Source organism: Hyperolius riggenbachi, chromosome 5 (genome assembly GCF_040937935.1).
Source record: "Hyperolius riggenbachi isolate aHypRig1 chromosome 5, aHypRig1.pri, whole genome shotgun sequence".
In the NCBI taxonomy this organism is placed as follows: Eukaryota; Metazoa; Chordata; class Amphibia; order Anura; family Hyperoliidae; genus Hyperolius; species Hyperolius riggenbachi.
The window spans coordinates 160,142,242-160,169,938 of record NC_090650.1 but is presented as its reverse complement, the minus strand read 5'-3'; the positions used below and the strand labels follow the sequence as shown (position 1 = coordinate 160,169,938).

Genomic DNA, 27,697 nt, shown 5'->3' with positions numbered 1-27,697 from the left:
GCATGATGTTGCCACCACCTTATTTGACAGTGGGGATGGTTTGGAAATCTTTTTGTAGCCTAAGCCTGCTTTAAATTTCTCAATAACTTTATCCCTGACCTGTCTAATGTGTTCTTTGGACTTCATGGTGTTGTTGCTCCCAATATTCTCTTAGACAGCCTCTGAGGATGTCACAGAGCAGCTGTATTTGTACTGACATTAGATTACACACAGGCGCACTCTATTTAGTCATTAGCACTCATCAGGCAATGTCTATGGGCAATTGACTGCACTCAGACCAAAGGGGGCTTAATAATTACGCACACCCCACTTTGCAGTTAATTATTCGTAAAAAATGTTTGGAATCATGTATGATTTTCGTTCCACTTCTCACATGTACACCACTTTGTATTGGTCTTTCACGTGGAATTCCAATAAAATCGATTCATGTTTGCGGCAGTAATATGACAAAATGTGGAAAACCTCAAGGGGGCCGAATACTTTTTCAAACCACTGTATCATATATATATATATATATATATATATATATATATATATATATATATATATATATATATTCAGTCCTGGCCAAAAGTTTTGAGACTGTCAAGAATATTGGAAATTAGAAAAGTTGGTGCTTACGTTTTTATAATAGCAATTTGCATATGGTACTCCAGAATGTTATGAAGAGTGTTCAGATGAATTCATAGTCCTTCTTTGCCATGAAAATTAACTGAATCCCAAAAAAAACCTTTCCACTGCATGTCATTGCTGTCATTTTAAGGACCTGCTGAGATCATTTCAGTATTTGTCTTGTTAACTCAGGTGAGATTGTTGACGAGCACAAGGCTGGAGATCATTATGTCAGACTGATTGGGTTAGAATGGCAGACTTGACATGTTAAACGTCCTTCCGTGCAGGGGGTTGCCTTAGCGCGCGGGCAGATGGGACCTTTATGCGGGGAGGAAGCCCGTCAGCTGACCTGCCGGTCGGCTGACGTCAGAGGGGACCCACGGCGCCCAGGATTGGTTGATTAGAGGGGGGCATGCCAGTGAGGTCTCCTCTGCTTCATAAGCCTCCAGGCTTCATTATCTCATTGTCTGTTGTCATGAATACTTGCGTGTTAGCGCTCAGACCTTAGGCTAGTTCCCTGGTGTTGATGCTAAGGATTTCACACCAAGACTACGTTATTGCTACTGTATTGATAGTAGTATGTAAATGTGTATGACTCTTAGCGATTTTTCTGACTCTGATCCTGCTTTCTGATCCTGTACTTTCGCCCATCTGCCTACCTGTTGCTGAACCTCTGCCTGATTACCGATTACTCTCTTGTCTCACGATCCTGTACTGATACTTACCTCTCTGTTGCTGATCCTTGCCTGCCTGACTATTCTACTCACCAGTGGGCCCTCGCCACTGGTGAGGTGTTAACTACGCCAGCTCCGCTGGTGAAGCAGTTCTGTTAGGCTATAGTTCAGCCTTAATTACCTGCTCGTTAGGTACCCTGTCATTGTAGTAGTATTTGTGTCTCGCAGGCTGCAGTAGAGTCTGACTCACCCGCCCCTCGGGTGTTCATTTGCCTGCAGCATATTCTGAATCTTCCGCTCCACGGGAGATTCAGCCTCTTCAGTATTGTTCCTCCAGCTTGCTGGAGGTTGTACGTTAGTGCACGGTCAGTGTACTGTTTATACCTCACCAGCCCCTGTGGTGAGGTCTCATTGTACTATTAAAGTTACGGTTGCACCCAATCACTACACACTCTGCTCTTTGTCTGCTATACTGGTATTATTGGTGATTCTTCAGATCACACATAATCGGGTATAGTGTCTGCATTATTGGTGATTCTGCAGATCACCACATAATCAGACATCTGAGCTACGACACCTAACCGTTACAACATTCTCATGAACAATAAGGGGTTTATGAGAACACAAGGCCCAAGCATGTTAATGTTTGGAGACAAAGGTACTGATCTTTTCCCACCTCTCTCTGATTGGCACAGATGGACCAAGCAGAGATGGAGGAAAAGAGCACTTGTGCCAGGTGGAAACAAATTTCATGGCACAATGTGGGTGAAAGGTCTGAAGGGTCAGGTGTGCTGGAAGTTTGAATTTAACAGCAGTGTAAATCTGCTCTTGAATGTCACACTCCCAGAATCGATGCACCGATCAAAAGTTTTGTTAAAAGGTACAGTATAGTACAATGGGTACATGGAAAAGGTGGAGTGTGTGATTCAGGGGTACCTTGTCTTGGTTATCCAGAGTGAGATGGCTCCAGATTGGAGAGGAACGAGCAGGAGTCGTCAATTCTCCTAGAGGAGAGACGCAGGGGACAACATCACACTCTGGGGTTACCAACAGAGGGTATCTCTGAAACAACTATACACACGTAAAGGCTGGCAAGCCGAGGGTTTGTGGTTCTCGAAACAAGAATTAAAAATCGAGATCCAGCCACAGTCTCAGGTGACCAAGAGGGTGGGGAGAGCAATCCCGAGCAAGGGAGGGTCCACACAGGTAACATCCTCCCTACATGGGTCACAACATGAGACAATACCACACAGTCCATATTCAAGTACTTACTCTCATTCTAGATGGGTAAGTGAGGAGGTACTCTTAATTGAAAGATTGCAGAGAGTACAGTCTTCCCGACCTCAGGTACACATTTTGCCTCAGGACATAAGGGGGGGAAGAGGTCCAATCAGGACAGTTGGGGACATATTTTGTCAGGGAGATGCTAAAAGATCATGTACAACTGAGATTGGACAATTGGAGGTTTATAGATTTTTCTGGAGAAGGATCTTTTGCATGGAAGCTTCGAGATGTTTGGGTGAACAAATGGAAAGGGTGCAACACTTCTTTAGGCACCGCCACTTCCTTAGTTCCCACCTCAACACATGTCTTACACCATGACCTGAGAGGTCAACATTTTTTGGTGCTAGACGGGGAGGTGAAACAAGGAGAGTTGTCCTCATGCGAGCAATTCCCACAGAGGTACCTGTGTTTGCCGGGGCAAGTCCAATTTAGTGAAGAAGCCTGCTGGCTCAATAACACAGAATGCGAGGCTACCATTCAAAAGATCCGCCCTGAAGCCAAACCAATAGTTCCGGTGGCTGAAGGAAAGGTTTGTTTTTTAAACATAATGTCTAATGACACATTCAAGGTACATTTTCATAATTGTTCCTGGTGGAGATGCCGGGGATTGAACCCGGGGCCTCATACATATATTGTTCCGGTCAGGTAGATTTTTCGAGGGGAGCTTGATATGGATCAAGTCATCCAAGTTTGATGACGTCATTCCTCCAATTGTTAAGAGAACTCTAAAGTTCAAAACTTCAGGGGGAGTTCCCATCCTGAAAGATAACACGACATGGGACAAATGGGAACAGGTTTTGACCCAAGACGACCACACTTTGTTACAACGGGTAAACAAACAGGACACTAAGTTAGAGGTAAGATTTCACCATGATCCAGGTGATCTTAACGAGGTAGAATACAAAAATAAGCAGGTGAGTTCCGGTCTGACCTGGTGGAAAAGGTTTCCGGTAATGTTCCAGGGACACTCGGACGGGGCCTCTGCAGTTCAAAATGTCTTCCTACACCCACTGGTCGTCGGGATGGGGATGACAACTTTGGGCATCATTATCCAGGTGAGGTTGTGTGTCAAATTACGCAAAACAAATTAGCCTGGTCAAGAGATTGGTGCCTCATAAACAATCTCATGAACCAAGATTTCCAAATTAAGGCACATACAGGGTTACGGGTATAGGTGTAGTAGTACCTGGGTTGGAGCTGATTGTATAAAGGCGTTCTTTTAGAAGGCACCTGGCACTGCTCCGTCGTGTAATAGACAAACTAGTTTCACTTTTCTGTGATCATGCAAGTTTGTGAGTGATACGCAAGTGACGCAAATGCTGAGAATGTGGTAGAGAGGGACTTAGAAGTAGGGCATTCCCAAAGAGCCTGGTTACAGGAAGACCAAGAGGTCTTGCCCTATCTCCCAGGGATAACCGCCTAGAGCAGAGAAGTTGTGTGAGCACAAGCATCGAAAAGTGAAACATACAGAAAAGAAACCAGGTACTGCTGGGTTCAGAAGCTGGGTTCAGAAGCTGGGATCTGCGGAGCAAGCCATTTTAGGGGGGATTGTTATAATTTAAGTAGGCCTCAGTTATTTGGCCTGAGTTTTAGGTAAAAGGCTTGTTCGCAGAGTATACCTTTAAAGAGTTTTCAAAGATGCAGGCAGAAGCATCTCAGTGTCTGCTTGAAGCAGATGATACAAGCAGATACTGAGAACATGTTCCTGAAGGAAGGCCACAGGCCTACACTGCCCCAGACAAATGGACTACGAGAACAATCAACATAGGCCATATTTACAAAATATCACATTCCTGGATGTAAGTGAAAGGCAGCATGGAATATTAATCGAGTAGATAGGTATTAAGACACCACGAGGGTTCTAAGCCAATAGTCGGTTCTGGGGGAGGGCTCAGATGAGGTCACATTTAACTCTTTCCTAGTCAGTATTAAAGGGCTGGATGGGCCAGCGGAGTGCATTCTGACTCTTACTTTCACGCTCTCCATCTACTGACTTCTACTGACTGGAACCAGAATTATTTCCTTTCTTTATGTAAGCTGATATAATATATGCTGTATATACCTAGATAGATGTAACTTAGAATAGAAAGAAGATGACCCGATTACCTTCAACAGGAAGGTGATCAAGAGCTTGTAACGCAAAGGGACAAAAGAAGAATCTGCTTGGCTAAGATATGACAAACTGTATCTGTATATCTGTGTATTGAATAAACTCCTTGTACTTTGAAGACGACTGAGAACGGTCTATCTCCAATAATGCTTGCTGTGTGAGAGTCAAGTTATCTCACAGTCTGTGAGGTGCAAATCTAAGAAGTTACTGGTGTCGAAGCAAAAAGGTGAAATATAACACTCACTTCTGTTTATTCCAGCTGTGAGTAGAGCAGAAAATGCCATCCCTCCATTCCAAGTAAGTTCCTGACGTATGTTCATTACATTTATTTGCCTAGACTTTCCCTACTGTTGTGAGCGCATCCAGCACAGCTGGAATAAAGTCTGAACTGCATTTGCTGGAGTGGTGTTTTGGTCCGTACTTTTACCAAATCACTTATCACATACCCCGTTTTACGAAGTGCCCCCCTCCTATCACAGCACAACTACTCACAGCTGGCCAGTCCCAATGAAATTGGGAGAAGCAGCATTTACAGAGCCGACCCGCCATTACACAGCGCAGTGCATCATTCAATACGATAACATTCCCATTAGAGGTCGTCTGCACTCTAAAGTCTGGTAATTAAAATGATGATCTCTCTCAAAACCTCGCCCCTTACATTACATAGCATTCCAGGCTACTGCCCGGAAAGTCTGTGCCAGGAAACAGCCTTGCAGGTAGTGTGGTTTTTTTTGTACAGTAAATGGGTCTAAGATACACAGACTCCTACACCATCTCTAGTTGTCTAATGACAGCTGAGTTACTGGTGATAAAAACACGAGAAACCAGTGTAGTGAAATCTATGCGGTGTCAGATTTAAGCAACCAATAACACGACATAGTTTTTACTATGTGTGGTCTAAAAGGGATTAAAGTAAAACGGAAGCGAGAAGATACTTAACTATGAATAGGGAAGGCTCTGGATCCTATAGAGCATTCCCTGCTCCTGTCATTGTCCTTGTTCTATTGTTGCCATGCCTTTTTATTTTTTCGACTAACTGGTTATATATGCCTTCAAGAAACCGTGGAAGACTTTGGGAGCACTAGGTACCTTACGGCGCATGCGCAAGCGTGCACTTGCGTGTGCTCAAGCAGGTGCAGTACGGAGCTGAAAGTCTTTAGGAGCACAGCAAATTTAAATGGATGACAGTGCTGGAAAATATACTCCAAGAGGTCAATGTTGGAGGTGATAAAAATTACACCCTGCTGGAAGAAAAACCGCAGAGACAATAGGAGCCCAAATGGTGCAGTATGTCAAAACAATGGGAACAAATGAAAGGTGAATTGGTGGATTATATTCAAAAGGTGGGTTGCAGAAGGGCAACCAACCACTGTAGGCAGGTGGAGATGTATAACCCTGACTCCACTCGGGTAATCAGGCAGAGCTGGTGGTGGTCACACTCTAGATGAAAAAACAACAACATGCCTCAAATGACCTACAAATGGTCCAAGAGGGATGTTTCCCCTCCAAAAGGAGGGTGACGGCACAAGATATAGGGAAAGATGCTCCCAGGTGTGATAAAATACGTTAAAAACAACTGAAAAATGAAAAAAAGGTGAGGTGGCTTACCTCAAGGAAGATAAATTCACTTAATAGATGAATTTTTATTGCACTGGCAACACGTTTCAAGTGTACTTTTCCACGTCTTCAGGCCAAATAACAGTGCCGAACAGTGCTAGTAGATGCAAATAAGGTGCCTTATTTGCGGCTACTAGCACTATTCGCCACTGTTATTTGGCCTGCATTGGTAAATCTGAAAAATAATGTGTTTTTTCTATTTTTTTCCTCTTTTTCCTATTAAAATGTATAGAAAACATAATTGTTTGAGGGAAAAATTGCATACAATGAGAGTTAGAAAGCCTAGTTTGTCTTAAAAAAAAACTATATATATTTCATTTAGGTGTCATAATTAGCGTTAATGCTGATTAAATAGGGACATAGCTAAAATGTCAAAACTGCTCTGGTCCATATGGGGGAAACAAGGTCTGGATGCAAAGTGGTTAAACAGTGCATATTTAGGTAAGATAGCTGGGTGAGGACTGTGAGAAGCTGAAACAACAGGGGGGAAAAAAACGGAAAAAAAAAAACGGGATCAGAGTTTATGCAGACAACGGTAAAAGACAGAACTGGCAGTGCCCATTCAGCTGAATGGGCAGCACTTCAATGAGCACCGTGGCTGGTGATAAATGCCGGTGTGAACTGACCCTTAATCACCTAATAAAATATATAGTAAACATCATACTCTCAAACACAAAACCCATGATTTAAGGCGGACACCTACACTTCCAGTGATGGGAGCCTGTGATTGCAGCAGGAACTTGCTAAGCTGGTGTATGTCAATCTGAAGTCAGGGATAGAGAGAGCCACAAACAAATGTATGATTTATACCAGTGAAACACATCTTTCCACAGGATTTGGTGAGTAGACTTATGATCACTACAGTGCAGACCTTGTACATCCATAACTTGAAAATTTAGCAACTCTATGGCTACAAATATTTCAGAGTCAAATAAGTACAGCTTGCAGGCAAAAAAAACATGGCCCCTTGACAGTGCAGCTGGAAAAACACAAAAATGTGCATGTATTGCTGCAAAATGGGGGCTTGGTAAGAACAGAGTGCAAGTACAGCCAAGCAAAACAGAAATTTGCCTTCTGTTTTACATAGTGTTTTTAGTAAGATAGTTTTTTGGGTGCTTTTAGCCCCTTATGCACTCCTAGTTCTGGTTAACTTTGGTTGAGTTCTGGTTAACCATAATCTTACTAAGCAATCTGTAACTCCAAGTACAGCCAAGTACTGTCACTGGTATAACTAAAGAATACAATTTACATTAATATTTTCAGTACCAGGTAAATAATACTAACAAACATACTATATCAATGACTTGTTGATATTACCCAATAAAAGGCAAATTCCAGTGATAAGAGGGAGCGCTTATAAGTTCCTGGCTTTACACCGGAGGAAGGGAGTAACCCTGAAAATGTTGTGTTGTGCAATCTTTAATATATAAAAGCACGTTTATAACGCCATTTGAGTGACCTGGAAGATCATGCACCAGCAAACCAGGTGTGTGAAGCCTGGGAGTGGCTGCTCCAGCATACTTCTGTCTACTGAAGTTCCTAGCTCTGCCTCCTTCCAGATAAAACAGAAAAACAAGCTATTCTCTCAGTATGTAATTGTGCAATTATCAGGTGTTTGTGATTCTTAACCCTCCTGGCGGTATAAAAAAATACGCCAGGAGGCAGCGCGGCAGTTTTTTTTTTTCTATATCATGTAGCGAGCCCAGGGCTCGCTACATGATAGCCGCTGCTCAGCGGCATCCCCCCGCCCTCTTCGATCGCCTTCGGCGATCTCCGATCAGGAAATCCCGTTCAAAGAACGGGATTTCCTGGAGGGCTACCCCGTCGCCATGGCGACGGGCGGGATGACGTCACTGACGTCGGGTCGTCATTGGGAGTCCCGGGCCACCCCTCGGCGCTGCCTGGCACTGATTGGCCAGGCAGCGCACGGGGTCTGGGGGGGGGGCCGCGCGCCGCACCGTATAGCGGCGATCGGGCGCGCGGCGGCGATCGGGGTGCTGGCGCAGCTAGCAAAGTGCTAGCTGCGTCCAGCAAAAAAAAAATTAAACAAATCGGCCCAGCAGGGCCTGAGCGGCACCCTCCGGCGGCTTACCCCGAACTACGTCCGGGGTTACCGCCAAGGTTTTTCTTTTCGTGAAAAGCTGTTATGGCAGAGGCACAAGCAAGTTTCACATAGTTGGAGTTAGGGACCATGATGACGTTTTTATTTCTACAGGAAAATTCAGCAGAGGACATTCACAATGAGATGTCAAACACTGGGGAAAAGTACTTCCTACAGCACTGTCAAAACTTGGAACTCTCGTTTCAAGAATTTCCATTTCATCATTGAATTCGAGCCTTGCAGAGGTTGCACCCAACCTCAACTAAACCAGCAACCTGTGATGCTGTCCATGAGCTGATTCAGACAGCATCAGCTCAAAAAAAAGATAGCCCATAAAGACTTTGGCTGAGCTGAACTCTTGGGGGCGGGAGTGAGAGATTTGCTCAAATCAATGACAATACCTGAAGGTGCATCATGACTTTCCCTGGCAAACAAGGACAAACCTTTCACCTAGTTTGAAAATTTAGTCCCAAGCACAGGCCCTCACAGATACTTAATTTCCCGGATATATCAATTTCTGCTCCTATCCACTTGGCAAGGCACGACTGCCACTGCCTTCGTGAAGTCATACAAGAGATCTATTGTATTGGAACACGATTAATGCATCACGGGCTTGTTGTGGAAATGGAGGAGGTGGTACTCTGCTCAGGACCGTCTCGACCGATGCATTCTTACCTGGGAAGTCTGGGAGAAATGTAAATTTTAAAATTATTATTTAGGGATTATGGGCCCTTAGAATGATCTAGTAGGTCTTGGTAGGTCATTTGAAATTGATCCCTTTTGTCCTACCCCCCATCCCCCCAATCTTTTTTTTCTACTCATCTTTATCTCTCTTTATGCTTTTGACTGGGCACCTGAGTTGGCATGGCATAATTCAGAAATATTTCCAGGTTAAAAAGAGTTCTCGTTAGTACTATCTGCACTGTGATTCTTCTTTTTTTTTTTTTGAAGGGGGGGGGGGGGGGGGGGGGCTAAGTATCGCTGAGTTTAGTTCTTGTAGTCAAGTGCAGGACAATGCACTTGTCCATTGTTGTAGCTGCCCAATTGAACACATTCAGTTTCCAGTTGGTCCAGCACCTGGTCCCTGTGGTGTAAGGGGAAACATTTTAAAGACATTTCTGATGTGAACCATGCTGCTGAAAGCTAATATGAGGCTCAACAAATGGAATTTTATTTCAACCGTCTAGAAATGTCAACTATGCTGTACCAAGTTTATTAGTCTAAGGGGGGGATATTTTGAATAAATGTGTTACTTCATAACTCTGGCTGTCCTCTTTCTGGGAAAAGTCAGAAACTTACCAGCACCCCCTTGTATATACATAAAACCACCAAGTAGAAAGCAATGCCAAAAGTAGATGCTGAATGATGAGCAAATTCAAGTGATAGACAACATAACTAGGCAGACTGTCCTAATCCCCCGAATCACAATTAATGCAAGTGTTCCACCTCCTCCACAATATAAGTAGGCAGAGTGTGCCACCCAAAAATAATTAGACACGCCTCCCAAACCATATTATGCAAAGTGCCCACCCCCATACAAGAATGGAGATCGCTCCTCAAATAATATATGGGGGCAACTCTCCTTATTATGTGCAGAGACACCCAAATGTGAGGCAGTGACCCAGAAATGTTATGTGACTCCAAAATATTTGGCAGAGTTAGGCAGTATGACCCACAAATAATAGAACAAATCCCAAATATTAGGCAGAGTGACCCTCAAATATCAAGCAGAATGATTGAGTGCAAGGCAGACTGACCCTGAAATGTAAGCAGAATTACCTCCAAATATCAGGCAGTGCCACCCCCCCCTCCAAATATGCAGAGTAGACCCAATTAATTAGAGCTCCTCAGACTAAGCACTTACAATTTTTTGGCAGAATTATGCTCCAGAATGGTGCCTACAAGACACCTTGCCATAAGTAACAACTTAAAGCGAACTTGATCTAAGAGGGTGTGAGATATGGAGACTGCAATATTTATTTCCTTTTAAACATCACCAGTTACCTGTGAGTCCTGTTGATCTTCTGGCATCAGAAGTGTCTGAGTCAAAACCCTAAAATAAGCATGTGGCTAATCCAGTCAGACTTGAGTCAGAGCACCTGATCTGAAGTCTTGTTCATGGTCTACGGCTAAGGCTGGTTTCACAGTGGGACGTTACAGGCGCACGTTAGAGCAGCCTGTAACGCACCCCACCGCACAGCAATGAAAAATCAATGGGCTGTTCACAGTGCCCACGTTGCGTTACATTGTAACGCTGCGCCATAACACAACGTACTGCATGCAGTACTTTACAGACTGCTTGCACATGCTCAGTAAAGTTGGGGAGGAGCGGAGAGCGGCCAGGCACATGGCTAATTAATATTCACTGCACTCAGTGACGTGCAGTGTTTACTTCCTTGAGCGGCCGCTCTGTGCGGCGATTGGCCGGGCGGGACCACGTGATGCCGCATGCGTCCAAGAGTGCGCATCACGGCATCACGGACGCCAGAGTGAGCTGCACAATGCGGCTCACTCTGACGTCCACATCAGAGAGCACCAGGCGTTGCGTTAGGGGCACGTTATGTGACCTTAACGTCCCCTAAAACGCAACGTCCTGTTGTGAAACCAGCCTAAAAGTATAAGACACAGGGGACAGCCAGGCAACTTGCATTGTTTAAAAGGAAAGAAATATGTCTGCCTCCATATCACATTCACCTTGAGTTCCCTTTTAAGGGCCCATTCTCACTGTGCACATCAAGCGTCTTTCAAGACAAGATGCTGTCAAAGCTGTGACGCAAGACACACCTGAATTCTTATAGCCATGCATGCGCGCTCTTTTTTTTTTTCTTGATGCATGGCATCGATTTTTTTCCCTGCATGCTAATCAGATGCCAGCCTATTAATTTCAATAGGCTGTGTTTTTCTGTCTGAATTTGCATGCAGGGAAACAAACCGAATCACCCATAGTGGGAATGGGCTCTAAAGCTGGCCATACACTGGCCCAATTTGCGCCCATTTCAACAGCAGATTCGATCACTGGGATCGAATCGGCTGCCAATCGTTCGCGCTAAACGCACCCGCCGATCCGATTTCCTCCCGAAATCGGATCGGTCCGTCGATCGCGCCGTGCAGGAAATTACCGTCGATCGCCAGCGGGTAGGGAGCGTTAGCGGCGGCCGATCCGATCAAGTATACATTACCTGACGCTGGCTCCCGGGCATCTTCTCCGCGCTGCACCGCTCTGTTCCTGCTTCCATCCCAGCGTACATGAACTTCCTGTGTCACTCCAGTGACCAGGAAGTTCATATAGAGGGCGCTCTATTTGAACTTCCTGGTCACGGAGTGACACAGCGTACGCTGGGATGCGGTGCGGGATGCGGTGCAGCGCGGAGAAGAGGACCCGGAGCCAGCTTCAGGTAATCTGAGGGATCTGTCAGTTGGTCGATCTAATGGCAAATCGACCAGTGTATGGCTACCTTTATACTTTGGGACCAGTGAAAAGGGATTGGTTGTACCATATGTGGCCCACAAGCCCCAGTTCTAGATAGTGAGAACTCTCCATAGATTCACAGATAACAGTCCATCCTTTATTAGATAGACCAGCCTTTCTCAACCTTTTTACCCTGAAGGAACCCTGCAAATAAACCTTTTGATCTCGATGAACCCCTGCAAATAATTTTTGTATCTTGAGGAGAAGCTGCATTTATTTTGCAGGAGGCATGGTCCGTAGAAGTTGGTGAGGCTGTTTATTTCACTACCCCCATTACAGTGGCACTTATCGTACTGTCTCCTTATCCTAGTGCTTTTAATGTGCTCATTAGTGCTCCAATTAAGTGCTTCTTACAGTACTCCCTATTATAATGCACTCTATTACACTCCCCCACCCCCACAATGGGGGGAGGGAAATGCCAAGGAACACCTGCAGAGTACTCAAGGAACCCTGGGGTTCCAGGGGAACCCTGGATGACAAAGCCTGAGATAGATATGAGAGTGTAAAAGCTGCAATAGTGGGTTTCAGTGGAAGCCCTTGTACAAATATATTTATGCATGTGTAGAAGCAGCGTGAAGCATGAAACATCTGCATGCCTGGCAAATAAAGCTTGTACCCACATCTGTGCATTTCTATACAGAGATTGCTTTAAAGGATACCACAACGCTCCATATTTTTCAAAAAGGATGCCTACTGAGTGTGTGGGGAGTTATGCAGATGCTTACCGCACTTCTCGTGACCCAGCATCTCCTTCCATTCTCCTGGAATTGCCCAAGTTCTTTACTTCACTTCCTGGTCTTCGCAGTTGGTGCCCTCCAACCTAGAAATAAAACACTGTGCATGCGCAGTATGTCTGCTTGGGCGCCTTGCGACCGTGACCCCCTGCAACGCCACATGACGTAAGTGAGATCACAAGACGCCAAAGCAGACATACAGCACAGAGTAGTATATGCGAGTTGGAGGGCACTGACCAGGAAGTTAAAAACTTGGGCAATTACAGCAGAAGGGAAGGGAGACGTTGGGGCACGGGAAGTATCTGCACAACTCCCCACACACACACAGTAGGCAACCTTTTTGAAAATATTGAGCGCGAAGGTATCCTTTAAGTAAACATCTGCTCCAGAGCAAAACAAACTAACAAACTTGTATTGCATTAGAAGAACATAAAAAAAAAGAATATAAAAATATACTAGGAAAAATTAGCTCACATTTAGTTCTATGATCCATAGCAAACTGACAAACAAAACATCAAAGGTAGCAAAGAGGCAGAAGGTTCTCCTGACATCAGATATGCTTCTCTTCTCTAAGCTCTCATAGGATTCAAGCCTAGCCACCAACTCAGCACTAGCAATAGAGTGGCCATCGTATACAGGACATTGAGAACTCAGGATATTGTTCTGTGTCTGTTCGGTGTCATCTGACTGCTGGTTCATTTTGAAAGTAATGAGGTTTCCTTTCTTCTACCATCACTTACAGGAATCTGTATCTCTGCAAACAAAGGATAAACAATTCCAATAAAAAAAAATGGAAACTAAACTCTAAATACAAATAACTACTCAGGAATGTATACATGCAATTTACATAAACCAAATTACAGGTCCCGTGCTACACATATCTACGCCCCAGAAAAACTTCACTTCAAGCTCAGGGGCGTAGATATGCACGCTCTTTACTTACTGCCGCCGCTCACGATTGTCACGTGTGTTTCATCCGCATTTGCCGAAATTCTGTCCCTCCGTGATTGGGAAATCAGCCGTTTCCATCCCCCAACACCGTGTCTGCGATGAGTCAGAGCTTCCGGCAGCTCTGATAATAATAATAAAAAAAAAAGCACTACAGAAACAAAATGTAAACACTTGGTTCCCTGTTAATATTTATTCAACATGGAACTTAGTGTGGCCAAAAAGTAAAAACACATCCAAATACACTAATCAATAGGAAAATTAAAGTTTTTTTAAAAAATTATTTTTAACACCTTCCTCCCCTACCCCATAGTTACCAAAATAAAACACTTGTAAAAAAAAATTACACAATTTAAAGGGATACTGTAAGGGGGTCGAGGGAAAATGAGCTGAACTTACCCGGGGCTTCTAATGGTCCCCCGCAGACATCCATGCACCGGCCTCGCCTCCAGTTCACTTCTGAATTTCTGACTTTAAAGTCAGAAAACCACTGCGCCTGCGTTGCCATGCCCTCACTCCCGCTGATGTCACCAGGAGTGTACTGCGCAGACACAGACCATACTGGGCCTGCGCTGTGCGCTCTTGATGACATCAGCGGGATCGAGGACACGGTAACGCAGGCGCAGTGGTTTTCAAACTTTAAAGTCTGAAATTCCAGAAGTGAACCGGAGGTGGGGCCGGAGCATCGGTGAGTGGCTGCGCCAACACAGGATGTCTGCGGGGGACCGTTAGACGCCCCGGGTAAGTTCAACTCATTTTCCCCTGACCCCCCTACAGTATCCCTTTAAGGATTTTTTTTTAATATGTATGTCATGAGGTATACTGTATTACTACGGCTTTTGTAAATAAAGGCTTTTAACTATTATTATAATATAAAAGAAACATTAAATGTAAAAAAAAAAAAAAAAAAAAAAGGGACACCTTTATTTCTAAATAAAATATTATCACCATACATTGTACTAGGGACACAATTTAAATGTTGTAATAACTTGGACAAATGGGCAAATAGAATGTGTGTTTCATCACCAACAGTACATTTTATTTTTAAACTACAATGGCTGAAAGCTGAGAAATGGTGATTTTTTTTTCATTTTTTTGTTCTTCTGCAAGATGCATATAAATAAAACAATTCTTAGCAAAAAGTACTGCCCAACGATTCGAATCTGGACCAACTTTAAATGGAGACAAAGGAAGTTATTAAAAAGGAGGCACAGAGGCTGCAAGAATTCAAATGGGGGCCAAACTACTAAAGAATGCTACAAGGCCTGCAATTATAAATTGGGAAACAGACTGTATTTTTGGGGACCATGGAGACTAAAATTACAAAAGGGACACGATAGTTAATATAATGGGGGGGGGGGGGGGAGCATAAGTACATACTTATAATGAGCACACTTTTTAAATAGGGCTAACAAATGCTGCGATTGTAAATTAAGGGCTCCTGGTTGCTGCATCTATTTCCTGGGAGCTCACAATTGCTGAACTTGTCACCTCAGGCTTATAGTTGCTGCGTTTGTGACCTGGGGACTTATTGTTGCTAAACGTTTTTAAAGGACACCCGAGGTGAAAATAAACTGATGACAAACAATTATATCTATCCACCTTCTTAAAATGACTTAAGAAATTCCACCGTTTTATTTTATATTTAAATCGACTTTTTTTTACTGTTTTATTGTTTTTGCTCAATGACACATTCATTGAAGTATGCCAGAGCTAAAATCTATGAACTATTGACCCTTTTAAGTGTTTTATAGTTGTAATTTATTATCAGTGAGGTCACACTGTAGTCTGACCCAGTCCTCACTCAGACAGGAACTGCAATTAACATACCTGATGTAGCCCCCTCATCGCCCACAGCATCCCTCAGCCCCCCCCGATCACCCCCCCAGACCTCTGTTTGCACCCAATCCCCCCCCTACTCGCCCATCAATCACCCCCTGTCACTATCTGTCAACGCTATCCTATAGATTAGGTCCTGAACTGCCCCCTGGGGGCTCCTGATTACCCCCCCCCGTGTACTATACACATCTATTCTCCCCTCTAATGACCCAATGATCACCTGTCAATCACCCCTGTCACTGCCACCCATCAGATCAGACCCTAACCTGCCCCTTGCCGTCATCTGATCACCCGCCCACACCCTCAGATCGCCCGCAGACCCGCCCTCAGATCACCTCCCAAGCGCATTGTTTACATCTGTTTTCCACTCTAATCACCCACTGATCACCCATTAATCACCCCCTGTCACTGCTACCCATCAGATCAGACCCTAATCTGCCCCTTGCGGGCACCCAATTACCCGCCCACACCCTCAGACCCCCCCTGATCATCTCCCCAGTGCATTATTTACATCTGGTCTACCCTCTAATCACCCATCAATCACCCCTTGTCGCCACCTGTCACTGCTACTCATCAGATCAGACCCTCATCTGCCCCTTGCGGGCACCCAATCACCCGCCCACACCCTCAGACCCCCCCCCCCCATCACCTCCCCAGTGCATTGATTGCATCTATTCTCCCCTCTAAACACACCCTGATCACCTATCAATCACCCCGTCACCCCCTGTCACTGCTACCCATCAGATCATACCCTAATCTGCCTCTTGCGGGTACCCAATTACCCGCCCACACCCTCAGAACCCCCCCCCCCATCACCTCCCCAGTGCATTGATTGCATCTATTCCCCCCTCTGATCACACCCTGAGACAACCATCAATCACCTCCTGTCACCACCTAGTACACCTACCCATCAGATCAGGCCCTAATTTGCCCCGTGTGGGCTCCTGATCACTCGGCCAAACCCTCAGATCCCCCTCAAACCGCCTTCTGCTCACCTCTCCAGTGCATTGATTGCATCTATTCTCCCCTCTAATTACCCCCTGAGACACTCATCAATCACCTCCTGTCACCCCCTAGCACACCTATCCATCAGATCAGGCCCTAATCTGCCCCCTGCGGGTTTCTGATCACCCGGCCAAACCTTCACCCGCCCCACCGCAGTGACAATTTTTTTTTTCTGATCACTGCTGGTCTTTACGACTTAATTGTGGCTGAGACCAAACCGTTATGCCACACAATACGCAACCGCCAATCCAAGAAGCTACCATGCCCAGCCTTTTCGGTGGAAACCACTCCAAGTGTACGAACTTAACATTTTTTGGGGCCTTCTCCTTAACATGGGTCTAGTCAAAAAAATGTATAGCGGCCTTATTGGTCTACACACCCAATACATCACATGCCCATGTTCTCTGCTGCCATGTCCAGGTCACGATTTGAGAACATCCTGCGCTTCCTGCACTTCAGTGCCAATACAACCTGTCATCTAAGAGTCTTACCTGCTTATGACCGGTTCCACAAAATTCGGTCCCTCATAGACCACTTGTCATCAAAATTTGCAGAGGCTTATACCCCTGAACAGTCATTTTGAGGCATTTAGTTTCCAGACTACTCCTCACGGTTTTGGGCCCTAAAATGCCAGGGCAGTATAGGAACCCCACAAGTGACCCCATTTTAGAAAGAAGACACCCCAAGGTATTCCGTTAGGTGTATGATGAGTTCATAGAAGATATTTTTTGTCACAAGTTAGCGGAAAATGATTTTTTTTTTCCACAAAGTGTCATTTTCCACTAACTTGTGACAAAAAATAAAATCTTCTATGAACTCACCATACACCTAATGGAATACCTTGGGGTGTCTTCTTTGTAAAATGGGGTCACTTGTGGTGTTCCTATACTGTCCTGGCATTTTAGGGGCCCTAAACCGTGAGGAGTAGTCTAGAAACCAAATGCCTTAAAATGACCTGTAAAATCCTAAAGGTACTCATAGGACGTTATTATTATTATTATTTTAGTATTTATATAGCGCCGACATATTACGCAGCGCTGTACAGTGTATATATATATATATATCTTGTCACTAACTGTCCCTCAAAGGAGCTCACAATCTAATCCCTACCATTGCCATATGTCTATATTATGTAGTGTAAGTACTTTAGTCTAGGGCCAATTTTAGGGGGAGCCAATTAACTTATCCGTATGTTTTTGGAATGTGGGAGGAAACCGGAGTGCCCGGAGGAAACCCACGCAGACACGGAGAGAACATACAAACTCTTTGCAGATAGTGCCCTGGCTGGGATTCGAACCAGGGACCCAGCGCTGCAAGGCGAGAGAGCTAACCACTACGCCACCGTGCTGCCCTAGCCCTGGGCCCCTTAGCACACCTAGGATGCAAAAAAAGTGTCACACGTGGTATCGCCGTACTACACATACTTATGCTAGGTGGATGAAATATCTCTGTAAATGGACAATTGTGTGTAAAAAAAAAAATTTTTTTTTATATATATATATATATATATATATATATATATATATATATATATATATATATATATATATATATATATATATATATATATATATATATATATATATATATATATTTATATATATATATTAATAATAATTTACAGAGATATTTCTCCCACCCACTATTTCTACGGCAATAATACGTGTGACACTTTTTTTTTGCAGCCTAGGTGCGCTAAGGGGCCACAAAGTCCTATGAGCACCTTTAGGCTTTACAGGGGTGCTTACAATTTAGCACCCCCAAAATTCCAGGACAGTAAACACCCCACAAATAACCCCATTTTGGAAAGTAGACACCCCAAAGTATTCAGAGAGGGGCATGGTGAGTCTGGTGAAAAATTCATTTTTTTTTGTCACAAGTTAGCAGAAATGGAAACTTTTTTGTTTTGTTTTTTTTTTTGTTACAAAGTGTCGTTTTCCGCTAACTTGTGACAAAAAAATAAAATCTTCTATGAACTCACTATGCCTCTTAGTGAATATTTTGGGATGACTTCTTTCCAAAATGGGGTCATTTGGGGGGTATTTTTACTATCCTGGAATTCTAGCACCTCATGAAAAATGGCAGGTGCTCATAAAAGTCAGAGATGCTTCAAAATGGGAAAATTCACTTTTTGCACCATAGTTTGTAAACGCTATAACTTTTACCCAAAACAATAAATATACACTTATTGGATTTTTTTTCTATCAAAGACATGTAGCACAATAAATGTGGACAACAATGTATATAGAAAGTTTACTTTATTTGAAAAATGTCAGCACAGAAAGTAAAAAAAATATTTTTTTTTGACAAAATTCATGTCTTTTTTGATGAATATAAAACTAAAAATCACAGCAGCAATCAAATAGCACCAAAGGAAAGCTGTATAATGCCCAGTGCACACCAAAACCGCTAGCAGATCGTCAAAACGCTAGCGGTTTTGGGAGCAGAGAGCAGATATTTGGCCGGGTGCACACCAAGCGGATTTTGTATGCGATCCACCAGCCGCATCAGCCAGTGAAAACGCTTGGCTATTGTATTTCAATGTGTGGTGCACGCCGGCGGTTTGAGGTTTTTTAGCAAAACGCAAACGCGCAACAGGAGGCGCGTTTGCGGCTTGGCAAAAACCTCAAACCGCCGGTGTGCACCATCCCATTGCAATACATTAGCCAAGCATTTTTCCAGGCGGATGCGGCCGGCGGATCGCTCCAAAAAACGCTCGGTGTGCACTGGGCCTTAGTGACAAGAAAAGGAGGTAAAATTCATTTAGGTGGTAGGTTCTATGACCAAGCAATAAACCGTTAAAGCTGCAGTGGTCTGAATGGAAAAAAAAAAGTGTCTGGTCCTTAAGGGGTTTTAAGACTGCAGTCCTTAAGTGGTTAAAGAGAAACTCCGACCAAGAATTGAACTTAATCCCAATCAGCAGCGGATACCCCCTTTTACATGAGAAATCTATTCCTTTTCACAAACAGACCATCAGGGGGCACTGTATGACTGATAGTGGTGAAACCCCTCCCACAAGAAACCCTGAGGACCGTGGTACTCCTGGCAGTTTCCTGTGAACCTTGCTGCATTGTGGGAAATAGCTGTTTACAGCTGTTTCCAACTGCCAAAAAAGCATGCAGCAGCTACATCACCTGCCAACAGTAAACATGTCACCATGTAATAAATGTCAGAAGTAAATCAGGGATTTAAAAGATTTTACAATGGGCAAACACTGACTAAATCATTTATACATAATTATTGTAAAAATGAAGCACTTTTTTATTACATTATTTTCACTGGAGTTCCTCTATAAAAGGGAAGGTCCAAGCAAAATAAAAAAAGGAGTTTCACTCACCTGGGGCTTCTACCAGCCCCATGCAGCCATCCTGTGCCCTCGTAGTCACTCACTGCTGCTCCAGTCCCCACTGGCAGCTTGCCGACCTTGGAGGTCGGCAGGCCGTATTGCGTACATTTTTACACATTCCCGCTAGTGCAGAAACATTGACACATACATTTTTACGCGTTACTGGTTAAATGCGTATAAATTTACGCATTGAACCGGTAACGCGTAAAAATGTATATGTTAATGTACCTGCACTAGCGGAAATGCGTACAAATGTACGCAATGCGGCCTGCCAACCTCCGAGGTCGGCAAGCTGCCAGCAGGGGACTGGAGCAGCAGTGAGTGACTACGAGGGCACAGGATGGCTGCATGGGGCTGGTAGAAGCCCCAGGTGAGTGAAACTCATTTTTTTATTTTGCTTGGACCATCCCTTTAAGTGTGACTGGATTAGCTGCACGTTTGTTTCAAGTGTGCGATTCAGACACTACTGAAGCCAGAAAGACCAGCAGGACTGATAGGCAATTGGTGTTGTTAAAAAGGAAATAAATATTGCAGCCTCAATATGTCTCTCACATCCAGTTGCCTTCTTAAAACGGAAGGAATTTGCGATTAAAGCATATGATGTCTCCAACAATGCATCACTGCTGAATATGCAAATCATCCTTTGTTGTCCCTGGTAGCTAAACACACCTCCAGAACTGCTGGAAGGCAATGATGTGTAATGCTGGGCATACATGGATGCAATTATGCGCCGAATCGAGCCGCTGGCATCTCTGATCGTCTTATCAGCCGCTCGATTCCCCGCTATTGTCCGCCGACGGGGATCGAGCGGGGAATCTATCCGGCAGGTCATCGGACCTGTCGGATATTATCAATCGAGCCATCAGCAGCTCGATTGATAAGGAAAAGAAACTCTGTGTATGCCCAGCATTAGATGGCTTTTTTGTCCTTTTTAGCCCCTTACACATTCCTCGGAGTTCTGTTTCACCATGAGCTTGCTAGATAATTCAGTTTCTTTGAAAGATAAAGAGGCTAGAAAGATAATAGTGCTGGGGAGGGTCCCAGAACAAACGTTAGGTCAACTTTATTAGGAAAACACTGGACAAAGTTTAGAAATTTGCAAAGGCCAAGATTTTTTTAGGAAGGGGTTTTAACATGGTGGTAGAGACAACATAGAGAAAATGAGACAACACTTGCTTGCTCCGTGAAAATGACCATTAACAACAAGTGTTTATTTTGCAAACCATAAAAACAATGTCCACTAAGTTTAATTAGGATTTTTTATGGATACACCAAATTGCACAAAAAAAAAAAAAAAAAGTTAAAAATTAGACATCTAAAATTATTAGCGCCCTGACCACTAATGATCAGTAGTGTACCCTTTCTGAACCACAACTGACCACAATCTCTTTAAGAGTAGTTCTTTACTAGGTTGGCACAGATCTCCTGAGGGATTTGGGCCAACTCTTCCATTGTAATCTGTTCTAGCTGGTCCAAATTGCATAGTTTCTGAGCCTGGACATTCACTTTGAGTACCGTACCTGCCACAGATTCTCAATAGGATCGAGGTCTGGGGTCTGTCCGTGCCACTCCAGGATCTTGGTTTTGATGTCCTTGAGGTACTAATTCCGATGTATGCTTTGGGTCATTGTCTTGTTGGAAGACCCAGTGATGACCTAATCCTAGACTACAAGCAGATTTTTGCATGTTCTCCCTCAAAATGTCAACGTAATTTTCTTTTTTCATGATGCCACCACCATGTTTAAATGTGGGAACTGTACTCCTAGGGTTGAATGCCTCTCCCTTTCTTTGCCAAATATAAGCAACAGCCATGTACCCACACAGTCCCAGTTTAGTCTCATCAGACCAAAGCAAAAACTCATCTTTACCTTTCAAATGTTCATGGGAAAACATCAGTCGGGCTGTGGTGTGCAGATCTTTTAATAAAGAGGTTCTTCTGAGACGATGGCCCAGAAGCCCATCACAATAAAGAGCCCTTACAACTGTTTTCCATAAAACATTAGCTCCAGAAGGACAGGTCAGCAACGAACATCTTGGCAGATGTCTGTGAGCTCCTTGCTGATATCTCTGACCATTATGCTCTAGAAATCTTGTGTTTTTACAGCCATGGCCAGGTTTTTTTTTTTTTCTTACAGAATTTGTCTCCTTGTACTGTGCAATGATGAATGATGCAACATACAGCAGTTCTAGACACTGTGAATAGTTTGTTAATGGCAGTGTAGCCATCTCCCTTATCATAAGCCTCCACTATCTTCTTTCTGAGCTCCAGACTGATTTCTTTTGTCTTCTGTGTTCAGGTGTCCTGTTCCTTGGAGTCTTTTTATGCTGACTGCATGTTGTTAGGAAGCCAATTGACTGCACAAGTGTGGTTTCAATGCTGATTGGTTAATTAGGGCCCGTTTCCACTACACGTGGATTCTGGATGCAGAAAAACTGACTCCAATGAATGCATATGGGAAATCTGCATTAGAAAAATCGTGTTTAATGGAAACAGGTCCATAGGCATTCATTAGAATCAGTTTTCTGCATCCAGAATCCACGTGTAGTGGAGATAGGCCCTTACCGTAGGTGTGTTTTGAAAGCAAACATTCACATGGGGCACATTTTTTGATCACCCCATTATTACTGTATTTTAACATTGGTGAATGTTTTATTATCTCAAATTTAATCAATGCTGTAAACATTGGGAAGACGTTTAGGAAAATGTTCCATAACTCCTGGGGAGGGGGCTAATAATTTTGACCTCATCTGTACATCCCTCATTGTCCTCTTGGTCCTCCTCCTCACTCAGCTGTTCATCCTGCACCTGAGTTGCCCAAGTCGCGTAGTACTGCATGCATTGGCCCGGCAGCACACACCCATGATCGCACTCCCATGGCCGGGAGAGTTCTGCCCATTAGCAGCTATGAGGCTTCACGTAGTGCACATGCTCATAGCACTCCTGGGCATGGGAGCGCATTCAAGGACGCGCACCGCTGGGCCAATTGCTTGCGACTCGCCTACAGGAGTGGGATGAACAGCTGAGCGAGGAGGACGGCAAGAGACATACAAGCTTATCGGGCTCTAGAGGTTAGTAAAACAACAATTTTCACCTCAGGTATACTTTAATCATTTAAGATTCCAAGACGTAGATTCCACATCCTAATTAGTGCTGCTGTATGTGAAGAGCTTAAAAGTACATTTAATGGTAAGTCTACAGAATGACTTTAATTAGACAAACAAAAAAACAAAGGATTATTGGTAATGTTAAGCTGGACTCACAAGGGCACTAATTGCCTCCCTGGGAACTTCAAAGAATGTTACTGCTCCCGGCGGATCACTCAGAAACAGCCGTATCAGTCCGCCAACAGACTGTACACACGCAGGACTGTCACTGGAACGCCCACCCAGCGGGAGGTGGCGACGGACCCGTCGTTGCCTGCAGTCCGGCGTGTGTACGGACCTTAAATCTCCTCTGTACTTAATGCTGGGCATACACGGCTCGATTGTGCCACTCGATTTCTCCCTCTCGATCAATTCCCCGCTCGATTCCACAGGCGATTCTCTTATCTTTTGCTCGTTTTTATCTTTTTCCATTCACTTCAGTGCGGAATCGAGCGGCGAATCGATTGGGCAGGAGATCAAACATGTCGGAAATGATCTATCAAGCTATTTAAATGGCTCAGAATTGAGCCGTGTATTCCCAGCATTACATCTCCATCTGCACTTCACGTGCTTCCTTCTTGAACTCGTGTCCGCAATAGACAATGACAGGCGCATCCCAAGCCCTTTTGGGCCAGTATGGGGTCACCAGTAAGACGTGAGCCCGATACGATCTTCTGAATTACTCAGCCTATCAGGTTTAGTGGTGGAAATTTTTCATTCCCCAATCCTACAGGAACGCGTCCAAAGTAAACGGATGACCCGTCAAATCCACTGAGAAGAAACGAGGAAGCTGCAAGTTTTTGAGAGTCGCAAATAAGTCTACCGACAGCCCCATTTTGTTGCAAATGTAGCTGAACACTCAAGGGTTCAGACTCCACTCCACCTGCCTCAGACTCTAAAAGCTTAAAAAATTGGGCGGTACTGGAACCAGAAAGCTTGTGGAATAGTAGTCTTTTCTATGCTCCAGAGTCGGCACCCATTTCACCACTCCTATCTGAAACAAATTCACAACCGCCATATCCATGGCTCCCAGCAATTGACAGTTTTTATGTCTTTTTAACATAACAAATTTTGTTGGAAGACGCTTGACAAATTCTAGCTTCACACCGTGAGCGACAATGTTCACAATGAAGCTGTTGAATGTTACCTTTTCCAAAAATGGAAAGAAATATGTGAATCGACTACCGACCTGGCAACCATTGTTGCTGTGAGGATTTAGTATCGGAACTAGATTGGGAGGAGTTAAACATAAATTCTTTTGATTAGTTTTCTGATCCTGCCACTTTTTTGGGGGGGCTCCTGTTTTTCTTAGGAAAAGTTTCCTTCTTTTTGGGCAGAAAAATGTTCTTATTTTCAGCTGCTTTGGTCAAAGCTTCTTCTAAACCAGAGCCGAACAGAAGATTACCGTATTTTTCGGACTATAAGATGCTTCTTACCATAAGATGCACCTAGGTTTAGAGGACGAAAACCAGGGGAAAAATATATACTAAACTTGGTGCATCCATGGTGAAGGTACATCTTGTGGATTATGCCCCCTTGTACCACGTGTGTCTCCGTGTCCTTCTCTGTCTCCCTGTGTTCCACTCTGTCGTCCTTGTGTCTTCCTCCTTAACCCTTTGTGTCCTCTATGCCCCATTGTGTCCCCGTGTCCTCCTCTGCATGGGTACAATACAGGGAGTCCTCAATATTGCAGTGGGTTGGAGGTTTGTATTGACAGCCGTTCACAAGTCAGGAACTCAGTCCCTGCATTTGGACTTTAAGACACTGACTTTTTTCCCCTACTTTTGGGGGAGAAAAAGCGAGTCTTATAGTCCAAAAATACAGTACCTTCAAAAGTTAGGGCACATAGCTTGCCTTTTACTGTCGAAATCACCCTCCCAACCCTTCATCCAAAGAAAACTTCTAACACAAATTAAAGCGGCTGATTTAGCTGCAATCCTGACTCACATGAAATGTCACAACAATTTAGCGGCAAGTGTAAGAACCGACACATACCCAACAATCTCACCATGAGGTGTACCTTAACCACTTCCCGACCGCCCCCAGCCGATGGGCGGCGGCAAAGTCCGGGCCCAAACGACCGCAATACGCCCATCGGCGGGGGCGGCTGCGGGAGTGGCTATGCGGCGATCGCGTCATTCGTGACGCGATCAGCCGCCGGGGACTGGCTCCGCCCACCGTTCGCTGTAACCCGCCGGCCGTTCGGAAGCGCCGGCGGGTTACTAGCACCCGGATCGCCGCTGAAACATTGTATAATAGGCTTTGTAATGTATACAAAGCCTATTATACTGGCTGCCTCCTGCCCTGGTGGTCCCAGTGTCCGAGGGACCACCAGGGCAGGCTGCAGCCACCCTAGTCTGCACCCAAGCACTCTGATTCCCCCCCCCCCCTGCCCCCTAATCACCCACAGCACCCCTCAGACCCCACCCCTGCCCACCCCCCAGACCACTGTTTGCACCCAGTCACCCCTTCTAATCACCCATCAATCACTCCCTGTCATTATCTGTCAACGCTATTTTTTTTTATCCCCCCCCCCCCCTGCCCACTGCCCCCTCCTGATCACCCCCCCACCCCTCAGATTCTCCCCAGACCCCCCCCCCCCCCGTGTACTGTATGCATCTATCCCCCCTGATCACCTGTCAATCACCCGTCAATCACCCCCTGTCACTGCCACCCATCAATCAGCCCCTAACCTGCCCCTTGCGGGCAATCTGATCACCCATCCACACCAATAGATCGCCCGCAGGTCCGACATCAGATCACCTCCCAAGTGCAGTGTTTACATCTCTTCTCTCCTCTAAACACCCACTAATTACCCATCAATCACCCCCTATCATCACCGGTCACTGTTACCCATCAGATTAGACCCTAATCTGCCCCTTGCGGGCACCCAATCACCCGCCCACACGCTCAGATTGCCCTCAGACCCCCCCTTATCAATTCGCCAGTGCAATATTTACATCTGTTATTCCCTGTAATAACCCACTGATCACCTGTCAATCACCCATCAATCACTCCCTGTCACTGCCACCCATCAATCAGCCCCTAACCTGCCCCTTGCAGGCAATCTGATCACCCACCCACACCAATAGATCGCCCGCAGGTCCGACATCAGATCACCTCCCAAGTGCAGTGTTTACATCTCTTCTCTCCTCTAAACACCCACTAATTACCCATCAATCACCCCCTATCCATCAGATTAGACCCTAATCTGCCCCTAGGGCACCCAATCACCCGCCCACACCTCAGAACGCCCTCAGAGCCCAGCCCTGATCACCTCGCCAGTGCATTGCTTGCATCTATTTCCCCCCTCTAATCACACCTTGAGACACCCATCAATCACCTCCTGTCACCCCCTAGCACACCTACCCATCAGATCAGGCCCTAATTTGCCCCGTGTGGGCTCCTGATCACTCGGCCGAACCCTCAGATCCCCCTCAGACCCCCTTCCGATCACCTCCCCAGTGCATTGATTGCATCTATTTTCCCCTCTAACCGCCCCCTGAGACACCCATCAATCACCTCCTGTCACCCCCCTAGCACTCCTATCCATCAGATCAGGCCCAATACATCCTGTCATCTAAGAGGCCACCCTGCTTATGACCGGTTCCACAAAATTTGCCCCCTCATAGACCACCTGTCATCAAAATTTGCAGATGCTTATACCCCTGAACAATCATTTTGAGAAATTTGGTTTCCAGACTACTCACAGTTTTGGGCCCGTAAAATGCCAGGGCAGTATAGGAACCCCACAAGTGACCCCATTTTAGAAAGAAGACACCCCAAGGTATTCTGTTAGGTGTATGATTAGTTCATAGAAGATTTTATTTTTTGTCAAAAGTTAGCGGAAATTGGATTTTTATTGTTTTTTTCACAAAGTGTCATTTTTCACTAACTTGTGACAAAAAAATAAAATCTTCTATGAACTCACCATACCCCTAACGGAATACCTTGGGGTGTCTTCTTTCTAAAATGGGGTCACTTGTGGGGTTCCTATACTACCCTGGCATTTTAGGGGCCCTAAACCGTGAGGAGTAGTCTAGAAAACAAATGCCTCAAAATGACCTGTGAATAGGACGTTGGGCCCCTTAGCGCACCTAGGCTGCAAAAAAGTGTCACACATGTGGTATCGCCATACTCAGGAGAAGTAGTATAATGTGTTTTGTGGTGTATTTTTACACATACCCATGCTGGGTGGGAGAAATCTCTCTGTAAATGGACAATTGTGTGTAAAAAAAAAATCAAAAATGTGTCATTTACAGAGATATTTCTCCCACCCAGCATGGTTATATGTAAAAATACACCACAAAACACATTATAATACTTCTTCTGAGTACAGCAATACCACGTGTGACACTTTTTTGCAGCCTAACTGTGCTAAGGGGCCCAAAGTCCAATGAGTACCTTTAGGATTTCACAGGTCATTTTGAGACATTTGGGTTCAAGACTACTCCTCACGGTTTAGGGCCCCTAAAATGCCAGGGCAGTATAGGAACCCCACAAGTGACCCCATTTTAGAAAGAAGACACCCCAAGGTATTCTGTTAGGTGTATGATGAGTTTACAGAAGATTTTATTTTTTGTCACAAGTTAGCGGAAATTGAAATGTATTTTTTTTTTCCACAAAGTGTCATTTTCCGCCAACTTGTGACAAAAAATAAAATCTTCTATGAACTCACCATACTCCTAACAGAATACCTTGGGGTGTCTTCTTTCTAAAATGGGGTCACTTGTGGGGTTCCTATACTGCCCTGGCATTTTAGGGGCCCTAAACCGTGAGGAGTAGTCTAGAAAACAAATGCCTCAAAATGACCT

General features: G+C 44.7%; 1 protein-coding gene across 8 annotated transcripts in view; it reads right to left on the bottom strand.

Annotated features, from left to right (window-relative positions):
• STARD3NL (STARD3 N-terminal like) overlaps positions 1–27,697 on the bottom strand; it is a 673,845-nt gene that overhangs the window by 631,329 nt on the left and 14,819 nt on the right. For all 8 annotated transcript variants that reach the window (XR_011020835.1, XR_011020836.1, XM_068236415.1 and 5 more), the window contains exon 2: positions 13,076–13,355. Coding sequence is in view for 6 of the 8 variants with exons in the window: in XM_068236415.1 (XP_068092516.1) it covers positions 13,076–13,300 (225 nt within the window). In the remaining 2 variants the exon portion in view is untranslated. The remainder of the gene's footprint in view (positions 1–13,075; positions 13,356–27,697) is intronic.